General features: G+C 42.6%; 2 protein-coding genes across 7 annotated transcripts in view; one reads left to right on the forward strand and one right to left on the reverse strand.

The window, feature by feature from the left end:
• Positions 1-480: 480 nt before the first annotated feature.
• Positions 481-8814, forward strand: LOC126870993 (elongation factor 1-alpha). Of its 2 annotated transcripts, none has more exons than XM_050629303.1 (4): positions 481-648; positions 4135-4974; positions 5219-5712; positions 7633-8814. In XM_050629303.1, the coding sequence occupies exons 2-4, from the start codon at positions 4152-4154 to the stop codon at positions 7699-7701; spliced, it is 1386 nt and encodes a 461-aa protein (XP_050485260.1). In that variant the 5' UTR covers positions 481-648; positions 4135-4151; the 3' UTR covers positions 7702-8814. The 2 variants fall into 2 exon arrangements, with proteins under 2 accessions (XP_050485260.1, XP_050485261.1); XM_050629304.1 differs by lacking the exon at positions 481-648 and adding an exon at positions 796-1146.
• A 378-nt stretch (positions 8815-9192) lies between these two features.
• Positions 9193-18599, reverse strand: part of LOC126870994 (transcription factor cwo) — a 38202-nt gene continuing 28795 nt past the window's right edge. For 4 of the 5 annotated variants that reach the window (XM_050629307.1, XM_050629310.1, XM_050629306.1 and 1 more), the window contains exons 3-5: positions 11748-11931; positions 11195-11431; positions 9193-11037 (exon numbers count right to left, since the gene is read on the reverse strand). In XM_050629307.1, coding sequence (XP_050485264.1) covers positions 10460-11037; positions 11195-11431; positions 11748-11931 — 999 coding nt within the window. In that variant the 3' untranslated portion in view covers positions 9193-10459. Of the gene's footprint in view, positions 11038-11194; positions 11432-11747; positions 11932-12518; positions 13241-18599 lie in introns of those variants that run through there. The other variant, XM_050629309.1, reaches the window with a different exon arrangement.

Here is an 18599-nt window from a genome sequence, read left to right on the forward strand (position 1 = left end):
TCCGTAGCAAATTGAAAGGTAATACGAAGGAAAAATAGCCTCTGAGAAGAGAACTATTGTCGAATTTTACAAAGACCTATCGGAGTTTAAGAAAGTTATTGAGGGAAAACTGTAGGTTTCAAAAGAGATTATCTCGAGGGACAGACCTGCACAAGGCCGTCGAGAAACGGTACACAGAGAGGGTCAACGAACGCCTCGAACAATCATCGCGCATGCAATCGTTCGACGAGGCATTAGAAGCTGATCTCTGTCGCGAGAGGCCGCGAGCGTTCGTGTGCGCGCTCGCCCGAAATGCACCGACCGAGCTTTTATCCGGCAGTTGGCGAATCTACTCGCGGATGCATCATCGGTCAAAACTGAGAGCGGTGGCGCCGGTGAAAAATAGACGGTCGAGGCTGATCCGTCCAATCGTGTTCGCGGACCATCGTCGACCGTGTCGATGGCACATGCGCCCTTTACCCTTGGCCGCAGGCTACGCCAGCAGATGACACTGCGATTTCACCCCGGCCCGCTTCTCTCGCTCTTCCCGAGCCTTTTCTCCTTCTCCCTCCGCGACTCTCTCTGTCACCGTGTCCCGTCCTAGTGGCTAGGAGAGAAATACGTGCGATACCACGCGGATTTTCCAGCCTCTCCATCCCGTCGATACCGGTAAGTAAATCCTTCGGACAACTCCGAGCCAAGCGATATTGCGAAATTATAACGCGACGGACGTAAAAATCGATGTAAACGAAGCAGACGTTACTCTTCTAATAGTAACACGGAAGTGGAGCAGTGCCGGCCGCTGCCGACATATTGATTCGACCCGGTGCAAATCCGCCCTGTGCACGTTTCGTTTTTCGTAGATAAGAGACTAACGGTGATGTAAAACACTCGATAGACCATATTCGTCGCGTATAAAAGATTTCCAAGTCGAGTGTATCGTTAGAACAGATTCGACCGATCGCGTAGAATACGAGTAGGCGAGGACCGGGCACTTGGCGAGAAGTGCGCCGCTAGTTCGTTGCCGCGGCCATTACGCTGAGCGGTCGAGGGCGAGCATCTCGCGACGTAATCGCATCCGCTTAATTCGCGTTACTTATCTCGCTGTTCGTCGTGACTTATCTTCCTGTTCGTTGCTGGAGTTTGTGTAAACCTATTGGAAAAGAGGTAAGTGTCTAGAAACCGGTATTGAGATAGCACCGGCAGTTTCGTCTTCGCTTAACCTCTTTACCCTTAATGTTCAGTTGCATCATACGAGCGCGAGTTGCGTGCGAACGTTGTAAAACGTGTTTACGGTTCAACGATCTCCGAAACTGGAGAAAACGCGCAACATGGCACTTTCGTCGATTCGAGATGGTGCATCGTTCGAGATATTGGATAGGCGATGTCCGTGTCGCGAGCCTGAAATTGCGGATCGCGAAATGGCTGCTTCGCTCGGTCGCTCTGACTATTATTAGAAGAGGCCGGTGTATGCGAATCGTTGCACGCTATCGAACGTGTGCGCTACGTTAACGCGATTTCCATGGGATCTTTTAATCGTTCGAACATCGTATCGTCGAGAGTCGCAATTTTTGAAGGAAAAATGCACGAAAGGAAGGTTCGTAATAAGGGAATGGGGTTTAATCGTGATTCTTTGGAATAATATCGATCGTAAGCGAGGTCTGGGTGGCCAGAGAGACATTTTCGTGGGGTGAAAATTAAAGCACGACAATGCTGATCGCCGTGGTGAGTCTGTCTCTCTTTTTTTCTCGTAGGGCTCGACCGAATAAGCGCGCATACTCGCACCGATGGTATTTTCGATGTGGCCCGCATGGGGCCCTTTCGTCGAATCAATACCCTTCGCGGTTCGTCAGCTAGCCTCCGTTGACACGTAAATATTAATTGTTCTCTCGATAGTCGACAACGTGCAACGAACCCTGTCCACCGAGCAATTACGATCGGGCCATTGGGCGCGCGATACAAGTTCGAAACGTTGATAATCCGCGAGAAATCGTCCTGTAATCCGATCGAATGTAATAAGTAATTACCCCGACCGCACATCGTGATTCAGTACTTACCCCGAGTAAAAAAGTGTTACGATCGATCAGCCAGTGAAACTCAACGCATTCTGTTAATAATCAATCGTGTTCTTGTCTTATTCTCATCCGAGATTACTTCGTTCGCGATAGTTATGGGGAAAGAATGTCGCGATCGACGGGGCTCGTGAGTTTGCGAAGTATTCTCGATGAGAACGACGTGATTATAACGCAGGGGGTGTGTTCTTAAGGGGTAGCTGGTCGTTTCGCGAGTTCTTGTAAACTTTTACGTAATAAGACGACAAACACGGGTAAGATGGAGTTGACGAGACAATTTTCCTGTAGGTGTTTTTAATAAGAAACGAGGCGCTACATAGACAATCTTAAAGAGGAGTAGCGACTTTCTCGAAGTGAATTCTCCTGCAATATGCAAACTCGTTAAACTGGTTGATTTAATGAACAAAATTTTAAACGTAAAATTTCGCATTTTCTTTGTCTTTTAGTTCATATTTCTTTTAGGTGTGATTTATTCTCAAACGGGTTCGATTTGTTGCACTCTCGTTATTGCTTACAAACTTGAGAGAAATTCGATACATCCTACGGACGCAATAATTGTAGGAAGCGGCATGATTCGTCGAATCCGAGCAATCGATACAGCTCCACTCGTCAATGTGTGAACCATACACCGAAACGTGTCGGGAAACGTTTGTTATGTAACGATATGATATTTGAGCACCTCTCGTGATTAAGACAAACGATGTGTGGTTTGAAGAAGAAAAAGAAATTTTATTAAATTTACAAATAGAAAGAAAATAGGAAAATCGCGATAGAAGAAGTTGCGTCGTTTGAACAACGCGTCTTAAAGAAGGAATACAGTATACAAAATAATTAAAAAATTCTATCTGGCAAAAGACATTATTATTTTTCCAATAAAATTTTTATTGCTTTAAAATATCAATTATAGAATATATATCACAGATCTAAATACGTTTCTTTCGTTTGTTCAATTTAATTTCTTTAATTTTCTCTAGATAATATTTCTTAACCGTGTTAGACGATTTTACACGAAAGATTAGCCCTAAAGAATAATAAAAAATGTAACAAAGAAATATAATCTTTCCAAATTCCCATGACATTAAATATGATACAGAAACGGACACGACTGTCACGCAAAGTCTGTTAACGAACCAATAAAACTGCGATCGACTATGAAACATCTGGCGTGCCAGTAGTATAAGTACGCGTATGATCAGTCAGCGACGAACGATTCAAATCTCATCACGAGCTAACGTTTCGTCGTATTCCCATCCGACAACGAACAACATTCCGTGGTGTATCGAATTCCGGTCAATTATTAAAGACCTGTACGACCAATTATACGTAAATGAATAAGAACACACTGTGCGTACACGAGACAAATAAATTCGATGAATTCGACGATTGCTCTTCTCCTTTGAAACTTCTTTCGGTTCTTTGAAACGAGAATTGTCTCTTTGATGAAATTAAATCGAATAAGCTAAAAATATGAAATAATTGTGAAAATACCTTAATAGCAGCTAAACTATCGAATTAGCGTAAAAATAATTGTCACCTTCTATAATTTATCCATCGTTTATAACTTGCAACTGCTCAAAGAAGTCGAAGTAAGCTCGGATCAAAATAAGCTTTATCGATTGCAATGTATACGTCTGGTGTCTATCTTCGGTCAAAGGTAGTCGAGTTTATTTATACCGTTAGAAAGTTGCATTTGAGGGTAAGAAACTGTATACGCGATATCGAGTTGAAAGACAAAATCGTATTTTTAACTGGCTTTTTTAATACGAGCTTTGATAGAAGGTTACGCGATCTAACGAAGTTGCGATGTAATGGGACGCGCGGTTAGTCCGATTTTAACCGATCATAATCTACGAAGAAAATGGAAATCCTTTGTGTAGATTAAAAATGTAAAAAACGTAACGAAGAAACGGCCGTTGTTTTCGTGCGAAATATCCTTTCGATTCTTACGAACAGCGTCCGATGTCGACATAACTGAAAAGGGGATCGCGCGCGTCGCGACTAATCGCCTTTCCATAAACGAGTCGAGCGAACCCAGAAATCGATAACGAAGCCGAGCATTCACGTAGCCTGGTCAATCTTGCAGGTAACTAGAGCGTCGACATGGGTAAGGAGAAGATTCATATTAACATCGTGGTGATCGGCCACGTCGATTCGGGCAAATCGACCACCACTGGTCATTTGATCTACAAATGCGGCGGTATCGATAAACGTACGATCGAGAAGTTCGAGAAGGAGGCTCAGGAGATGGGCAAAGGTTCGTTCAAGTACGCCTGGGTGTTGGACAAGCTGAAAGCTGAACGCGAGCGCGGTATCACGATCGATATCGCCCTCTGGAAATTCGAGACGGCAAAATACTACGTGACGATCATCGACGCTCCCGGACATCGCGATTTCATCAAAAACATGATCACTGGGACGAGTCAAGCCGATTGCGCCGTGTTAATAGTCGCGGCTGGTATCGGTGAATTCGAAGCTGGTATCTCGAAGAACGGACAGACGCGCGAACACGCTCTGCTGGCGTTCACCTTGGGTGTAAAGCAACTGATCGTCGGTGTGAACAAGATGGACATGACCGATCCGCCGTATTCGGAAGCTCGTTTCGAGGAAATTAAGAAAGAGGTATCGTCGTACATCAAGAAGATCGGTTACAACACCGCTTCCGTGGCGTTCGTGCCGATTTCTGGTTGGCACGGTGACAACATGCTGGAACCATCGCCGAACACGCCGTGGTACAAGGGGTGGAAAGTGGAGCGTAAAGATGGTAACGCCGATGGAAAGACCCTGATCGAAGCCCTTGACGCTATATTGCCGCCGTCCAGACCCACCGACAAGGCTCTTCGTTTACCGCTTCAGGACGTGTACAAGATCGGTGGTATCGGTACTGTACCGGTCGGTCGTGTGGAGACCGGTATTCTGAAGCCAGGTATGAATATTTAGGATATTTAAGACTCGCCTAAATGCTTCGTCACTTTTCTTCGACGACCCTTTTCACGAGAACAATTCGTTAGTTTGATTTTCACGAGAAATGTCTAGTAATCGTCGGTAAGATCTTCTCTTTGACTTTTACGACTTGAAACGTGTCTTGAAAGAAATAGCAAGAAAACGTAATTTCGATATTCGTATCAATATTTCGTTCGAGATGGTGATCGATGGTTTTGCTTTCGCAGGCATGCTGGTAACATTCGCTCCAGCAGCGTTGACCACCGAAGTGAAATCGGTGGAGATGCATCACGAGGCGTTGACGGAGGCATTGCCTGGCGACAATGTCGGTTTTAACGTAAAGAACATCTCCGTGAAAGAGTTGAGACGTGGCTACGTGGCAGGTGATTCGAAAAATCAGCCGCCGCGAGGAGCTGCCGATTTCACCGCTCAAGTAATCGTCCTGAATCATCCCGGGCAGATCAGCAACGGTTACACGCCGGTGCTCGACTGCCACACTGCTCATATCGCCTGCAAATTCGCCGAGATTAAAGAGAAATGCGACCGTCGTACCGGCAAGACTACCGAAGAGAATCCGAAAAGCATCAAAAGCGGAGACGCTGCGATCGTGATGTTGCAGCCGACTAAACCGATGTGCGTCGAAGCTTTCCAGGAATTCCCGCCGCTGGGACGTTTCGCTGTTCGCGACATGCGTCAGACTGTCGCTGTGGGCGTCATAAAGGTACGATTATTTCATACGGATATTTCCTGCTTCGTAGGCGATTCTTTACGACCGTTGTTATTATTATCATTGGCACTATCATCGTTAGAAGAACAACATGTCCGTTTAATTCGGTAACTCTTATGGATGTTAAGTAACTTGTAATTAATAGCTTGTAAAATTTCACCGATAACGTCGGTTCAAATGGTGCAAGGGGACTTATCAGGTAATAAAATAATTGCCTGTAATGTGATCTAGCAACATCGGGCGATTCAAGCGCTTTTCTTACGCTTTTTATATTTTTATGGAGCTCTGATAGACGCGAAATGGAAAATATTTAATTTACGAAGAGAAGCTTTAATAACGTAGCTGGCGTTTCTCTTCTCCGATACGAATTAATCGCAACATTTGCAGCGATGTGTAACCGACTGTAATTGATTAAAACTTCGTTATAAAGTATCGAATATCTCGGCGTACGTTTCAATTATTTGCGGAGTTTCATTGAAACCGATATGTGCGCATACAACGTTTGATGTTCTTTGTGCAAGGTTCCTCGTCTCTTGCATTGATTAAAATCTTTGTTAAAGAGGCTCTTGAAACACAGAGAATTCGCTGGATCGAGATAAATTTTAAAAATTGGAAGAATACAGCGCATCGATGACGCCGATGGATATGTGTACACCATGCGGTATTCACCTTTGATATTTAATGGTTTTCGATGGTCGAAATGTCATGGCAACATGACAAGAGTATAATGACTTTTATTTTATTCCAGACCTCTGACATCTCTTGGCGCGTTACGCAATCTAAAGTACCGGGTATAGTAACCTGTAGGTACTTTGTCTCAAGCGAAACCTTTTTTAATCGGATGCAAGGATACTATTCAAATTTGTCGCGAGGAAAGATTACATTGACAAATATATTCACGACGAGTTTAATAACTGTTTCTACGAAATTAAGATATAATTTCCTCGGATGAAATATTTATTCGTGTACATCTTGAGAGTAATTTGATATTTCGCCAAGAGCGCGAGTATTGTAATATTATATTTTTGGAATGACGAATTTACTGTCGTAGGAAACTAAAATTGGTATACTAAGGAAATTCTGATGGAATTGAAATTTAAGAAAAGATAGAATATTTTTCTAAAGATTGCGTAATCTTAAAGAATATTATATTAGGACGTAAGAAAGAGTGACGTGGCGTTAACCCTCGTCTGATAGCGTCAAACGCTTGGTAAATAACTGATAAAGTGACGCCAATTGTGATAAAAAATAAAGCCGTACAAATACGTTTATTCAGGCAGGAAAATTATTGAGGAATTATATCTACTTTTAGATACTATGCGTATTTGAAACTCTTCGTATTAATCAACCCTTATCTTTAACTTTTAAACGATCATTATGTTAGTTTCATGACGCTCTTACAGAATATATTTCAAAAGTTTATTTATGTAATGTACACAGCTATGTTGTTACGTAGATTACACGGGGTATATAGATTTCTGAGAAAAATAAGGAAGGATAAAGCATCACTGTCTAAAGGATATTCGATAAACGTCGTGTTACACGATTTCTAAAGAATTAATTTCATTTTTGTACTTTGATTTTGAACGCTACCGTAGTATGCACATTGAACGCATCTATCAAACAAACAACAAGAGTTATCGATCTAAGAAAAATCTCAAAATCTTCTGTTATACGAAAATCATAGAAAAATCCAGGTCGTGGCATTGCGTAAAAAACGAGTGAAGGTTGTATTCCTCTTCATTTTTCTTTTTCATAAATCGATCGGTCAAATAACAAAGCTATCGCTGTTTGGAGATATTTTCGAAACTAACAAACCTGTACGATAAAACGATGTCTCTTGTATCACGTATTGTTATCCCTTCCAAGAGTATAATCGGTAAAGATTTAACGTTAAAATCTATTAATTTGCAGAGTGTCACCTTTAAAGATACCCAGGGCAAGGTCACAAAAGCCGCGGAGAAAGCCCAGAAGAAAAAGTAACCATCAAGCTTCCTCGGAAGCTCGCAGTCCGCGGGCTGGTGCCCGACGAGCGTCTCCTCCGCGAGGGGATCCTCCGATAGGATGCAGTACGCCGCGGCTGCTTCATTCAACTCATACTCGACTAATAATAATAATACAAAAAGTGAAAAGATGTTGTGCTTACCCCCGTTACATTATCCGATAGTATTGAATCCGCGCATCTATCCGAATTTGCACATTCAGTTCACCCACGCCCCGCGCACACCCCACATATGCTAGGTGGATTCTTACGTTTTTACTTCATTCTTTACATTGACGAATATGTGTCCAATTACAGGTAAAACAAAACAACTAAAAAAAAAAAAAAACTAAAAGAACAAAAAAAAGAAAGAAAACGTCAAAAAAAAGCAGAACAATATTCAGTTCCCTTGAACTATGTGTAGTTAGGTTTTTCAATTAAACGTAATAACAACAACAACAACAATTACACACGACCGATGAAACAGAACGGGATGATGACGTATGATCATCACAGCTTAATTGCGCGATACTAAACACGGGGCAGCGGCCGGTCACGACGAATCACTTAAGACCTCCGCGCCACATTATTAATTCGATAACACATTCTTTATTCACGACTTCCTGGCGTTTACGAAAGAAACACGCGTAGAACACGTAACACGCACCCATATAATACACGCATACAGATTCCCATATACCTAAACGAGAAACACTAACGTAACCTGATGCGATTCGAGTTGGACACATAAAGAGTGTACCCGCTGCTGCCTCGCCATCCCTTACTTTTTAATCTTCTTTTCGAAGGATTCGTTAAAGGCTGATTTGTTCGAAGACTTGGTTGCCTCGCTGCGAATAATTTTATTACTTGTATAAGAAATGTATTTATCTCTAGTTAGGGAACATTAGACTGTGCTCCCATCCCTTTCGCGGCTCGAAGGAAACTCGCTCCCGATCGAGGAGCTCGGTTACACCACCGGATCTTCCTCGTATTCGCCAGCGAGTTTCACTCCCGAGTTGCCTGTGTTAATCTCGGTGCCCCTAATAGACGCGTTCTTCAATTGTTTTGACCCTTAGCCAGTATTATGTTGATGTAATAAAAAAAAAAAATTTTAACCGCATTGTTTCATTCTTATTCCTTCCCGAAGCGATCTTTGCACAGACATGGGGATTTCCTCGTCAAATAAAATTCTCGACGTAAAAATTGAAAACATTACGTAGGCTTGTATATAAATTCTTCGAATGTTCGAATCCCAACAGAACGAAACATCTTTTGTTTTTAATGAAAGTTATCCGATTATAAATTATAATTAATCGACATTCTCTAATTTCATTTGTATCGCATTAAAAGCAACGTTAAAAGATCCCCGAGTTGTCCGAAATTTTGAAGAGAATATTTTCAATTTTCAGCCGTGTTAAGGTAACGATAAATACGTTTAACATATACGTACATTTATAAGAAAATCATGGAAGATGAGATAAGAGGTAAAGGGCTATGGTAAATATAATTTATTCCGCATAAATTCTTCGTTAACGTTACAACTAAACGTGGTATGTACAAATATATATTTAATGCAATGATCTTACAAGAATTTAGTGTAATGCAGGTCTTGGTCAGTCTTTAATTGCTGAGGCCCGTTTGCCAGGGCGCCGAGCAGAATCGATCGTTCTTGCGATCGAACGTGACACAGAATTATCCGCAGAAAAGAAATAAACCACTATCTTCGTACATACGGAACGATCACATAAATGGAATTTGTTAACTGAAAATATTGTAGGCACTTCTGTCGGCTAGCTTACGTTTCGAAAACAGAACTTTGTCGGCCGATCGAATATGTTGCGGGCGATCCAGGCTCCAGTGTTACGAAAGAGTTCGACGTACATATGTATTTATACGGTGGTAGCTCAGTTGCTTCGCCAACATAAACACATCGATTAATCTTTATTTAATACTAATTACGCTCCGATTGACGTAATTCGACGAGTTCGATACTGTTGCGACTTTTATTCATCGCCCGACGCACTTGTCCAGCCGAAGAACAAAGAGAAAATGAAGCACAGGGAAGGGTGAAACGGGTAAAAAGAAGATACAAGGAAACAAAGATCGACGTAACAGAAAGGGAGAGGGGAAAAAATGTGGGAGGAACGGGATTCGACTGTGACGATACCGACGAAAGGAGAAACATACCGAAGCTAAAGCAACCCCGGGCCTTCGAGCCCTAATGCTCGATCTCTACCAACGACGTCTCTCTATAATCGCTCTTTCTCTCAAATCTCGTAAATGCTAAGACAACCCACAGCCTCGGTAAATATACAAAAGAAAGAAAAAACCATCCTCGACACCTCGTTCCTTCGTAAAACGCTAAAACACGCTATACACCAGCGTTCCTTCGACGTTAACGTAAGCTAAAGAACCAGAAAGAGAATAAAATCGCCGTCACCGTGCAACGATGACCGTTTCTTTTCCAAGAACCGATCGAACACGATCTTCGAAACATCTGGACGAATCGTTCGATGATTCCACGGTAGTCGATCGTGTCTTTGAACGAGCGCGATCGATCCGCGCCGTCGCCCATTCTCCTCGTCCACCGCGAGACACGGTGTTCGGCATACCGACAACGCCAATTTTAGCATGAGCGGATTTAGGATTCGTGGATCCAAGACGTACGAAGACACGCGTATACGCGTACACGTGTATCGACGGTTGGAACGAGCGAAACAGGATATCGGGTTACATTCAGATACGATTCCTGACTTTCCTTTATGTCTGTTGCTGGTGCGTAGGACTATGGTGGTGTGACCAGGCTGGCGGACTCGAATGGTTGAAGTTTACCGATATCGTGACCGGATGAAGCACCGTGTCAGGTCCGGTGTCCGACATGAAGTTCAGATGAGGCCTTAACAGAGAAGCTTCGACGGTTAACGGAACGTAGAAGGCGCCACCGTCGTGAAGGGCAAAGATCGGAACTCCGTGAGACGCGGATGGTTTTTCCATGCTGATGGTCGGCGGCGGACTGGATTTTATCCTCTCCGCTGAGAACCTTTGCTTGATGGAGCTCTTGAACTTGTAGTTGGAAGGCTTACAGTTGGTACTCGGCGGTGTACTGTGCGAATGGCTGCTATGATTGCTGTCGTCGCTCGCTATAGTCGGCGGTGGGATGATCGCTGGGCGCAGAGGACGTTCCGGATCACCGAAGGAACTTGCACCGGAGCTCGAGCCGTGGTCCGAATGACCGTTCGGCTGACACATCGTCGGAATGCTGGTGTGCGCGTAACTAGAGCCGTTCGCGATACCGTTCGCGGTTGGCATCTCTGGATGAGGGAAACCCAGCCTGTCACCTGCAATCGTGAATTTTGTAATCGTATAAAATTCACGCCATTAATTTCGGTTTCCTATCTGATCTCCTCTTTTCTCTTTTCTTTTCGTGCATTTGTAGGAACTTTGCGCTATACTAATTTACGCTAATCTTCGTTATTTCATTTCGTAAGAACTCACTGGTAGCTAGGATCTTCTCGCAGTGCTGCTGCAAATGATTGATCAGTTGAACACATAAAGAGTCTCTGGCAAAAAAGCCCTCCACTTCCACGAGGAAATGCACGGTTTCGCTCAGACACTCTTGGAAACCCAGCCTGTAGTGTTCTGCCGCGGTAGATGCGACAGTTGAATGCGATACACTGTCCACGCTGTCTTCGGGATGCGTGTGCACTGACGTCACGGCTGGGTGTTTCGACTCTGAAATTTGATAAAATTCTTGTAAATACGACAAATTATCGAGATAAAGCCAGACACGTCTACTATACTATCAAAAGCATAATCACAGCACACGTAATTTCATATTGGTCGATATTTTTGAGAGAGAATTGTTATCTACTAGAAAATTAAGTAAAAGTAACAAGAAATTGGCATTAAGGAATAAAGTAAAAGTAGCGTTATTTTTAAAAATCTTGCAAAAAGGTTCAAACGTGGCTGAGTGATTAAAAAATTACAAGCATTCTTTGGAAAGCCTGATTTACATCTAAATATTCTTTTCGATTGATCCGATTAGTACCTTGTCGAAGACCTTGAAGATGCTTCATGTGACGTATAGCCATTTCAATGATTTCGGTCTTCTCCACTCTTCCTCGGCCTTTCTTCAAGTACTCGGCCGGTATGAGCCTGCTCAAGTCGGCCAAACAATTATTCATACGATCTCTCCTGCGTTTTTCGATAATCCTATGAGACATTGGATCTTGCTGCAACAGCAGAAAAGAGATAACACGTTACTAAAACTTTCGACAGTTTGCGTATGATAACGAAGATGATAGCGAAACGATCGTTTCCACAAGATAATTAACAATATGATACATCATTGCGCTATTCCGAGAGCATGTGTATATAATCGAGCAGCATGTATGACGTTGGTAATATTGTTACGTTATCTGAAGCTTGCCAACAATTTTTCCGATTTACGATAAATAATTGCGGTATCTGATGTGTGGTAGAACGTTACGTTCGCGTTTGACGAAAGTTTACGCGATGCAAAAAGACGATGACGAGTCGGACGATGTTAGATGTCACTTTGTGCTTTCGACACAGATGCCACAATTCTCCTGCTACGTAGATGCTGTTCTTCGATAACAAACGTCGTTTCGCCGCACTCTTTAAGATACAGTAAACTGGAAAACGAATACCGAAATTTCTCGAATTTGTTGAACTTCGCGATGCTTCGAGGTGGAAAAGAAGCGAAAAAGACGGTTCGCAAAATGCTCGGCGAAACGAGAAAACAAAGTGGCGCGACTTAACAAAGAAGAAAATCGTCGATCGTGAAATAAGATGTCACCTCTTTATTCATACAGCGTCTCTTCCTTAACGGTGGTGAATGCGCTACCGCATCGACGTGGCTATTCGCGGTGTAGTATTGCATGTTCAAAATATTGTCCATACTGTGCGTCACCATCGTGTTCGGAACGCAAGAACGCGTGAAAACTAATACGCCGTAGTCCTGCTCCGTTTTCGAGTAATCGTACAATCACAGACACTCACACTCGCGAACAACTTGGCGTAACGGTGGCACGATACGAGTAGGGCCCTCTTAGCAATTTAATTAGAAGCCTGACGAAATTCTATCTTACATCCAAGAATATTGCTGTAAGTGACACGTTCGAACGTTTCCACGAATCGCGCCTCTATATCGCCCCCTTTCAAAGACGTCACTCGATTCGAATCTCGGCGAACGTTACTTCGGTGGTATCCACTGCAGAAAAATACTTCTACTTCACGATCTATGTATACGATAATTAACGATATATTCCACAAAGAAACGACAGACAGTTGCGCATACTGTCGTAAAGGAAAGCAACGTCTCGTATAAACTGACGAAAATAGAGGGACACTGTCGATAAAACGAGACGAAACGATACGACTCGTACGATGTCACGCGAAGGCAGCGACACACTATGCGTACTTCGATATGGTACGACCACGACTGCGATCCACAGCCGGCGGCGCCTACGTTCCTTTAACGAGGAGGGAGATGCCGCTTCGACGATGACGCCGCGCCGCCGCTATCACGTGTTGTAAGCGCGATGCATAACGCCCAACACGTGAGGAAACACGTTTCACCGAGGAAGCCAGCCCCGAGAATTCTCTTCCGTGGCAATTTTCTTCGTTCGCACGCGAGTGCATTCGATGCACACGGCTCGAACCGAATTGCCGCTAACGCCAACCGCGGAGAAAAAAGCGGCGACCGAGCCGCGAGGCGAGCGCCTTCTTTCTAACCGACGAGCACGCGGATTACCGCCTTGAACCAGATACATGCACCGACCACGACTAATCACGCACGTGGCAAGATAAAATAAATTATTTTACATCGGTGCCACGGAATCGTGATCGTGGAGCCTGGCCAAATGTTTATGATCGCAGTTGCCGTAATGGTATTTTAGGAAAGCCTGTGTAGTTGGACGAAACGAAGGAAATCGGAATACGGATCTATCTATGCGTTCCTCGACGAAATCGAAATGCGAATTTATAAGAGAAAAGTGTAGGAACGAGTATCGGGGAATTTGCGAGATCGATGGTTCTATCGAAATCGTTGGAACAAACCTCGCTGCGAATTATCATACGCTTAACGAGGAAAAAGATAATAAATAAAACGGAAGATCCTACGAAATAAACTCGATACCACGGAGTTCGTCCCTCGTGGTATTATCCGACGAACGCTATAGCGTTCGATATACAGGCTCGGTACAGCGAACTGTAATCGAGAATTGCTCGTTGACCCTCGACTTCGACGTTTCTGCTGATTCGACGAGACGCGACGAGAACAGCGCGGCGATCCGGGAAAGGAGCCGGATCGCGAAAAATCACTAGGGAACTACATTAACGGGGTCGAGTTATCGGCATTCCGGATATAACCGGACCAGGGAGAACTTTGCGGCTGACATCGAAGCCTGTGTTATGACCAGAGTTTATCGAGAAACGCTTGACCTCCTGGTGTTTTTTAAACGATAACCGGGTATCACCGGATCTAGCAGCTTCATCGCCACTGGTAATAACAAACGAACGCTGTAAGCATTTTACGGTACGTCTATGTTTGTATTTAAGACACGCTACAAAGCATTGGTTCGACGGTGCGCTTTATTCGTCGATCGATAATCGGTTGGGCTAGCTGAAAAATTTGCCGCGATGGGGCATCGTTCGGTTCACCGTTAGATCGGTCGGTAATTCGGTGCAGCGAAAACGTTATGGTTCTTTACAGTGGCAAAACGCTTCGGCCGAGATCGCCGCACGCTGGGCGCTTTTATAACTATGGAAAAGAAAACTTCGTCCAATTTGAGCCAAGCGACATAGTGAGTCGACAGGGATAACTTCACCGATAATATAAGAAATATAACTAGTAAATTAATCGGTAAATAAAAGAAACGTCTTAAGAAACTCTTCTCGTCTTACGACTTTTTTTAGTAGCTACCTCGGTAAACGATCGTTTTTATCATCCGTAACATCGTATCAGATATAAAAACGAAACGCTCGAACATTAATATATTGTCATCCAACTCGTTTGAATAAGCAAATCGGCACCAGAAAGCTAGAACGCACGAGCCGTTGATTTTAATATACTATTGCGAAACATGTTTTTCACGTCGCTTGTACCCGGAAACGTGCCTTCCTACGAAGACTTTACATCTTGACGTAGGAAAGATGAATGGCCTTGATAAGAAGAAAAGAACAGCAATTCCGTGCGAGGATGATAATGCTGTTTGAATATTTAAATTTAAGCGAAGATAGAGAAAGGGATATAAATAATTTGAAAAAAAAATGTTAAGCGATCCGAATATTTATCAAAGGTTAAATCGCCGATTCCGTTGCTGATAAGACTGTACCAGTAACACGAACAAATACACGGAAATACACGGCTTCTCACGGAAATGTTATTTACTCGCCACTGTCGATGCATATGAAGCATTCCTTTTCGCATAAGTCGTCTAATTCTAGAATATCGCATATCTAATGTCTCCGGCGGACGAATGATCACGTTGACTGCGAAAAATACATTTACGAGGACAAACGTGCGAGACTGATTACGAGCAACACCTTGTGAATGGACACGTGCTGTTTTTAGCAACCCTGACGCAACTGGCTACGTATTATTTTTGTTACGAACATAAATTATTATGATTTCCCAGGAGTAAAAGAAACGTTAGTCGTTGGTTCGACTTCGATCGACACACACTGCTATTCCAATCATATATTGCGATAGTATCCTGACTAATATCATGTACTCCAATCGTTTATTAATATCAGCCAATGCGGCTATAAATTCTGCAAAAACGCAACGTTCGCAAGAATCATAGTGCCTTCTTTATATCCCATATGAACGATGTATTAGCTATAAACGGAAACACGTTCGCGAAATAAAGAATCATGGTATTGATAGATTTTTACGCGGCTGAAGAAACGCGATAGAGGTTGTACTAAAGTCCAAACCAAGAGGCACTATTTTCCAGAATCGAATCTGCATCGCGCCGGTCCACTGGAGTATGATTAACCTCCGATCGGTTATCGAGAAAGCTCAGTTATCGACTTCGTTTAATGGCACCGCGCGAAGTCCAAGACGATATCCCATAACGACGCACTTGCGTCTCATTCGCAGAAAGCTCATAGCAATCGTTACGTCTACGTCAAGCCCTCGTGACGATCCGTTTGTTCGTAATCGAACTCCAACGAAACACGTGACAAGAAAATACGAATTCCCCCTTTTGTATCTCGATAAGGAATAGCAGGGGGGCAGTACTGGCGAAAAACATAGGGAACAACCAGCCATTTCGTAACAAGATCGACAATTTCACGTCGGTCGTGCGTTTCATTCGCCGGAGACAAAATAACAAGTGAGTATTTCATACGGTTAAAGCAAACATGCGATATCGTCGAATGATTCACTAGCCCGTACTTCTATACAGTTACATTTCCATTATGGATATATTGCGATGAGTTATTTAACCATTATGTGCATAACTGGCATATTCGAAGAATACAAAAGTTATTAAGAATACATAGTGTTTATTTCGCTCGAAAAAGGTATCTCTTCTTTGTCTTTGAAATTCGTATTTCGATTGCAAAGACAAAAGACGGAGACAAAGGTTATAAGAGACAAAGAATTAAAAATGCGAAGGAACGGGAGAGGGGCAGAGCGTATAATCGTTGTTTCTCAATAAGTAAGAAAGTCAGTAGTTGCCAAAATAGACAGTTCTGTCGAAATATGGGGAATTTAACTAATCGGTGACTAGATGGCATCACGTGCGAGACGAATCAGTGACACGCAACGTGCAACACGTGCAACGGTGCAACGAAGAGAAGAGATAACAGTTATCTGTCTGTGCATGTAAGTTGAATCGGAGGAAGATTGTATTCAGCTCGGCTATAAAATTCGTTTGTCGTTCTATTCCGATACAATTTCGCGACCTTTCAATTCTGTTAGCTATGTTTAGCGCGAAACTATGAAATTACACGATACCTAAGGTTAGTTTTACAGGGATCTCGCTTACAACCGAGTCCAGTTCAGTCTATAACCATTATGTGATCTGTAACAGTCGAGCGACACGGTCTGTACGATCGTTTTATTCAGTCGTACCATTCTATTTTAAGAAATAATAGCAGTCAATGTTCGATGTTAGGAACTTTAAACATAACTTATGGAAACGTTTCGAATGTAAATTTAAATGCTCGTTAAAGTCAAATAACTGCATCTAATAGATTAGGAAGTAAATATTGTCTCTAGAAACGATTTTAAGAATGACGGAACGTTAAAAGTATCGCTGAACGAAAAGAGCGGAATATGTAAGGTTAGAAAGTAAGAGGTAATAACCTCTGTATAATAAGTAAGTAGAGGTAAGTAAATTTGAAAATTTTCTATCGCGAACAACGTACGAACGAAAGTTTTTAAATAGGCGAGAATTTTAACTCGTAGATGAAAATTCGAAATGAAAAGTTACCGTTAAATATCGAATATCGTAAAATTCAATTTTTCTAATCTAAGTTCATCTCGCTATCAAACTAAACGAGACTAAGAGAAAAGTACGTTGTAAACTTAAAGCGTTGAGCGAAAGCAGGGTACTTTGTAACTTTGGAAATCTTTTTAACGGTGACACGCGAATTCTGTAAAATTCGTGTCACAACGTTTGTAACTTGAACGACGTAAGAAAGGTCGCTGCTCTTATGGAACACGAATAAGTTCTCTCACATCGTTTCTACGCCAGTGATATTATTATTTGGGTCGCTACTGATAATCATCGCTTCGTGAGCGTTTTTCCTCGAGCGCCCAACGAGGGTCAAAACGATTTTCTGGCCATGTTACTCCGTTTCACGAACAACTAATCATTTCGAAGCACGAGAATGAAAATACGATCTGCATAAGGAGACAAGCTAAAGGCTTTTTCATGCGACGTTACGAACAGGTTTTCTTCGAAACGCGATAAACGTACTTACTCTACGCTACTCTACGAAGTTTCAGAAAACCTGCAGAGGCGCGTGACTCGCATTATCTCGATCGTCACGTGCAAAACAGACAAGGAAACGGAACATCTACCGAGAGACCGCTACTGGTTGTTGTTCGCGCGAAAGACATAGAACAGGAGCGGTTAGGTAAGAAAATGTGGTTGAGTAAAGAAAAGCGTAAGTACATATATCTGATAACTACGTCGGTTAAATAGCTTTTAATTAAATAGGTTAACGTTGTTACTCCGCCATAAATTGTTATTCCAATATGTTGTTAATATTGCGCGTTTGGCGAGTTTCAATACCTACGATGTTTGAATAATATCAATTTGATTGAAAAGAAAGACAAGATAAAAGTCACGAAATTTAGGAAGAAAGCGATTAAGAACAGCGTAACTTAATAATAATTTACACGTGAAACGTGAATTTCATTTCTTTCGCGTGCATTCGCGTGGCCAAGGTTCATTACATACGCAGAAAATTATTTGACTTTCCGATCGTTTACACTTTAAACAGACGATAAAACGTGGATCGTGTGGAAAGTACGAAAATTGAATTAGTGAGCAAACGTTGATTTTATTGTACGTATGTCGATTCCATACGAACGATGGAATGCCAATACTCCAGACGACATAAAAACTTATGGCAAACTCGGAGTTTTTTCTTGGTTATCCAAAAAATAGGTGTCGATGAAAAAATGAAAAAAAAAAAAAAAAAACGCGAAAGGAAAAAAGGGTACGTATACTCGTAGCAAATATTTATCTTGTAGCGTGTGAACAGTATGTTTGAAATATTCTTCTTGCTCGACGAGTGAACACTATAAAAAGCAAACCCGAAGAAGCATCGCCTAATCTTAGACGGTTTAATCGCGAGCAGAGTACGCGCTTGGGGATCGTCATTGGCCCGTGGTAACACCCGATGACGTAGAAGC

This window comes from Bombus huntii, chromosome 11 (genome assembly GCF_024542735.1).
Source record: "Bombus huntii isolate Logan2020A chromosome 11, iyBomHunt1.1, whole genome shotgun sequence".
NCBI lineage: Eukaryota > Metazoa > Arthropoda > Insecta > Hymenoptera > Apidae > Bombus > Bombus huntii.

Bases quoted from the DNA above. Each gene is read 5' to 3' on its own strand.
- LOC126870993 (XM_050629303.1), top strand. From the start codon at position 4,152: ATGGGTAAGGAGAAGATTCATATTAACATCGTGGTGATCGGCCACGTC. The intron at 4,975-5,218 runs GTATGAATATTT...TTGCTTTCGCAG, and splicing joins GACCGGTATTCTGAAGCCAG to GCATGCTGGTAACATTCGCT. The intron at 5,713-7,632 runs GTACGATTATTT...ATTAATTTGCAG, and splicing joins TCGCTGTGGGCGTCATAAAG to AGTGTCACCTTTAAAGATAC.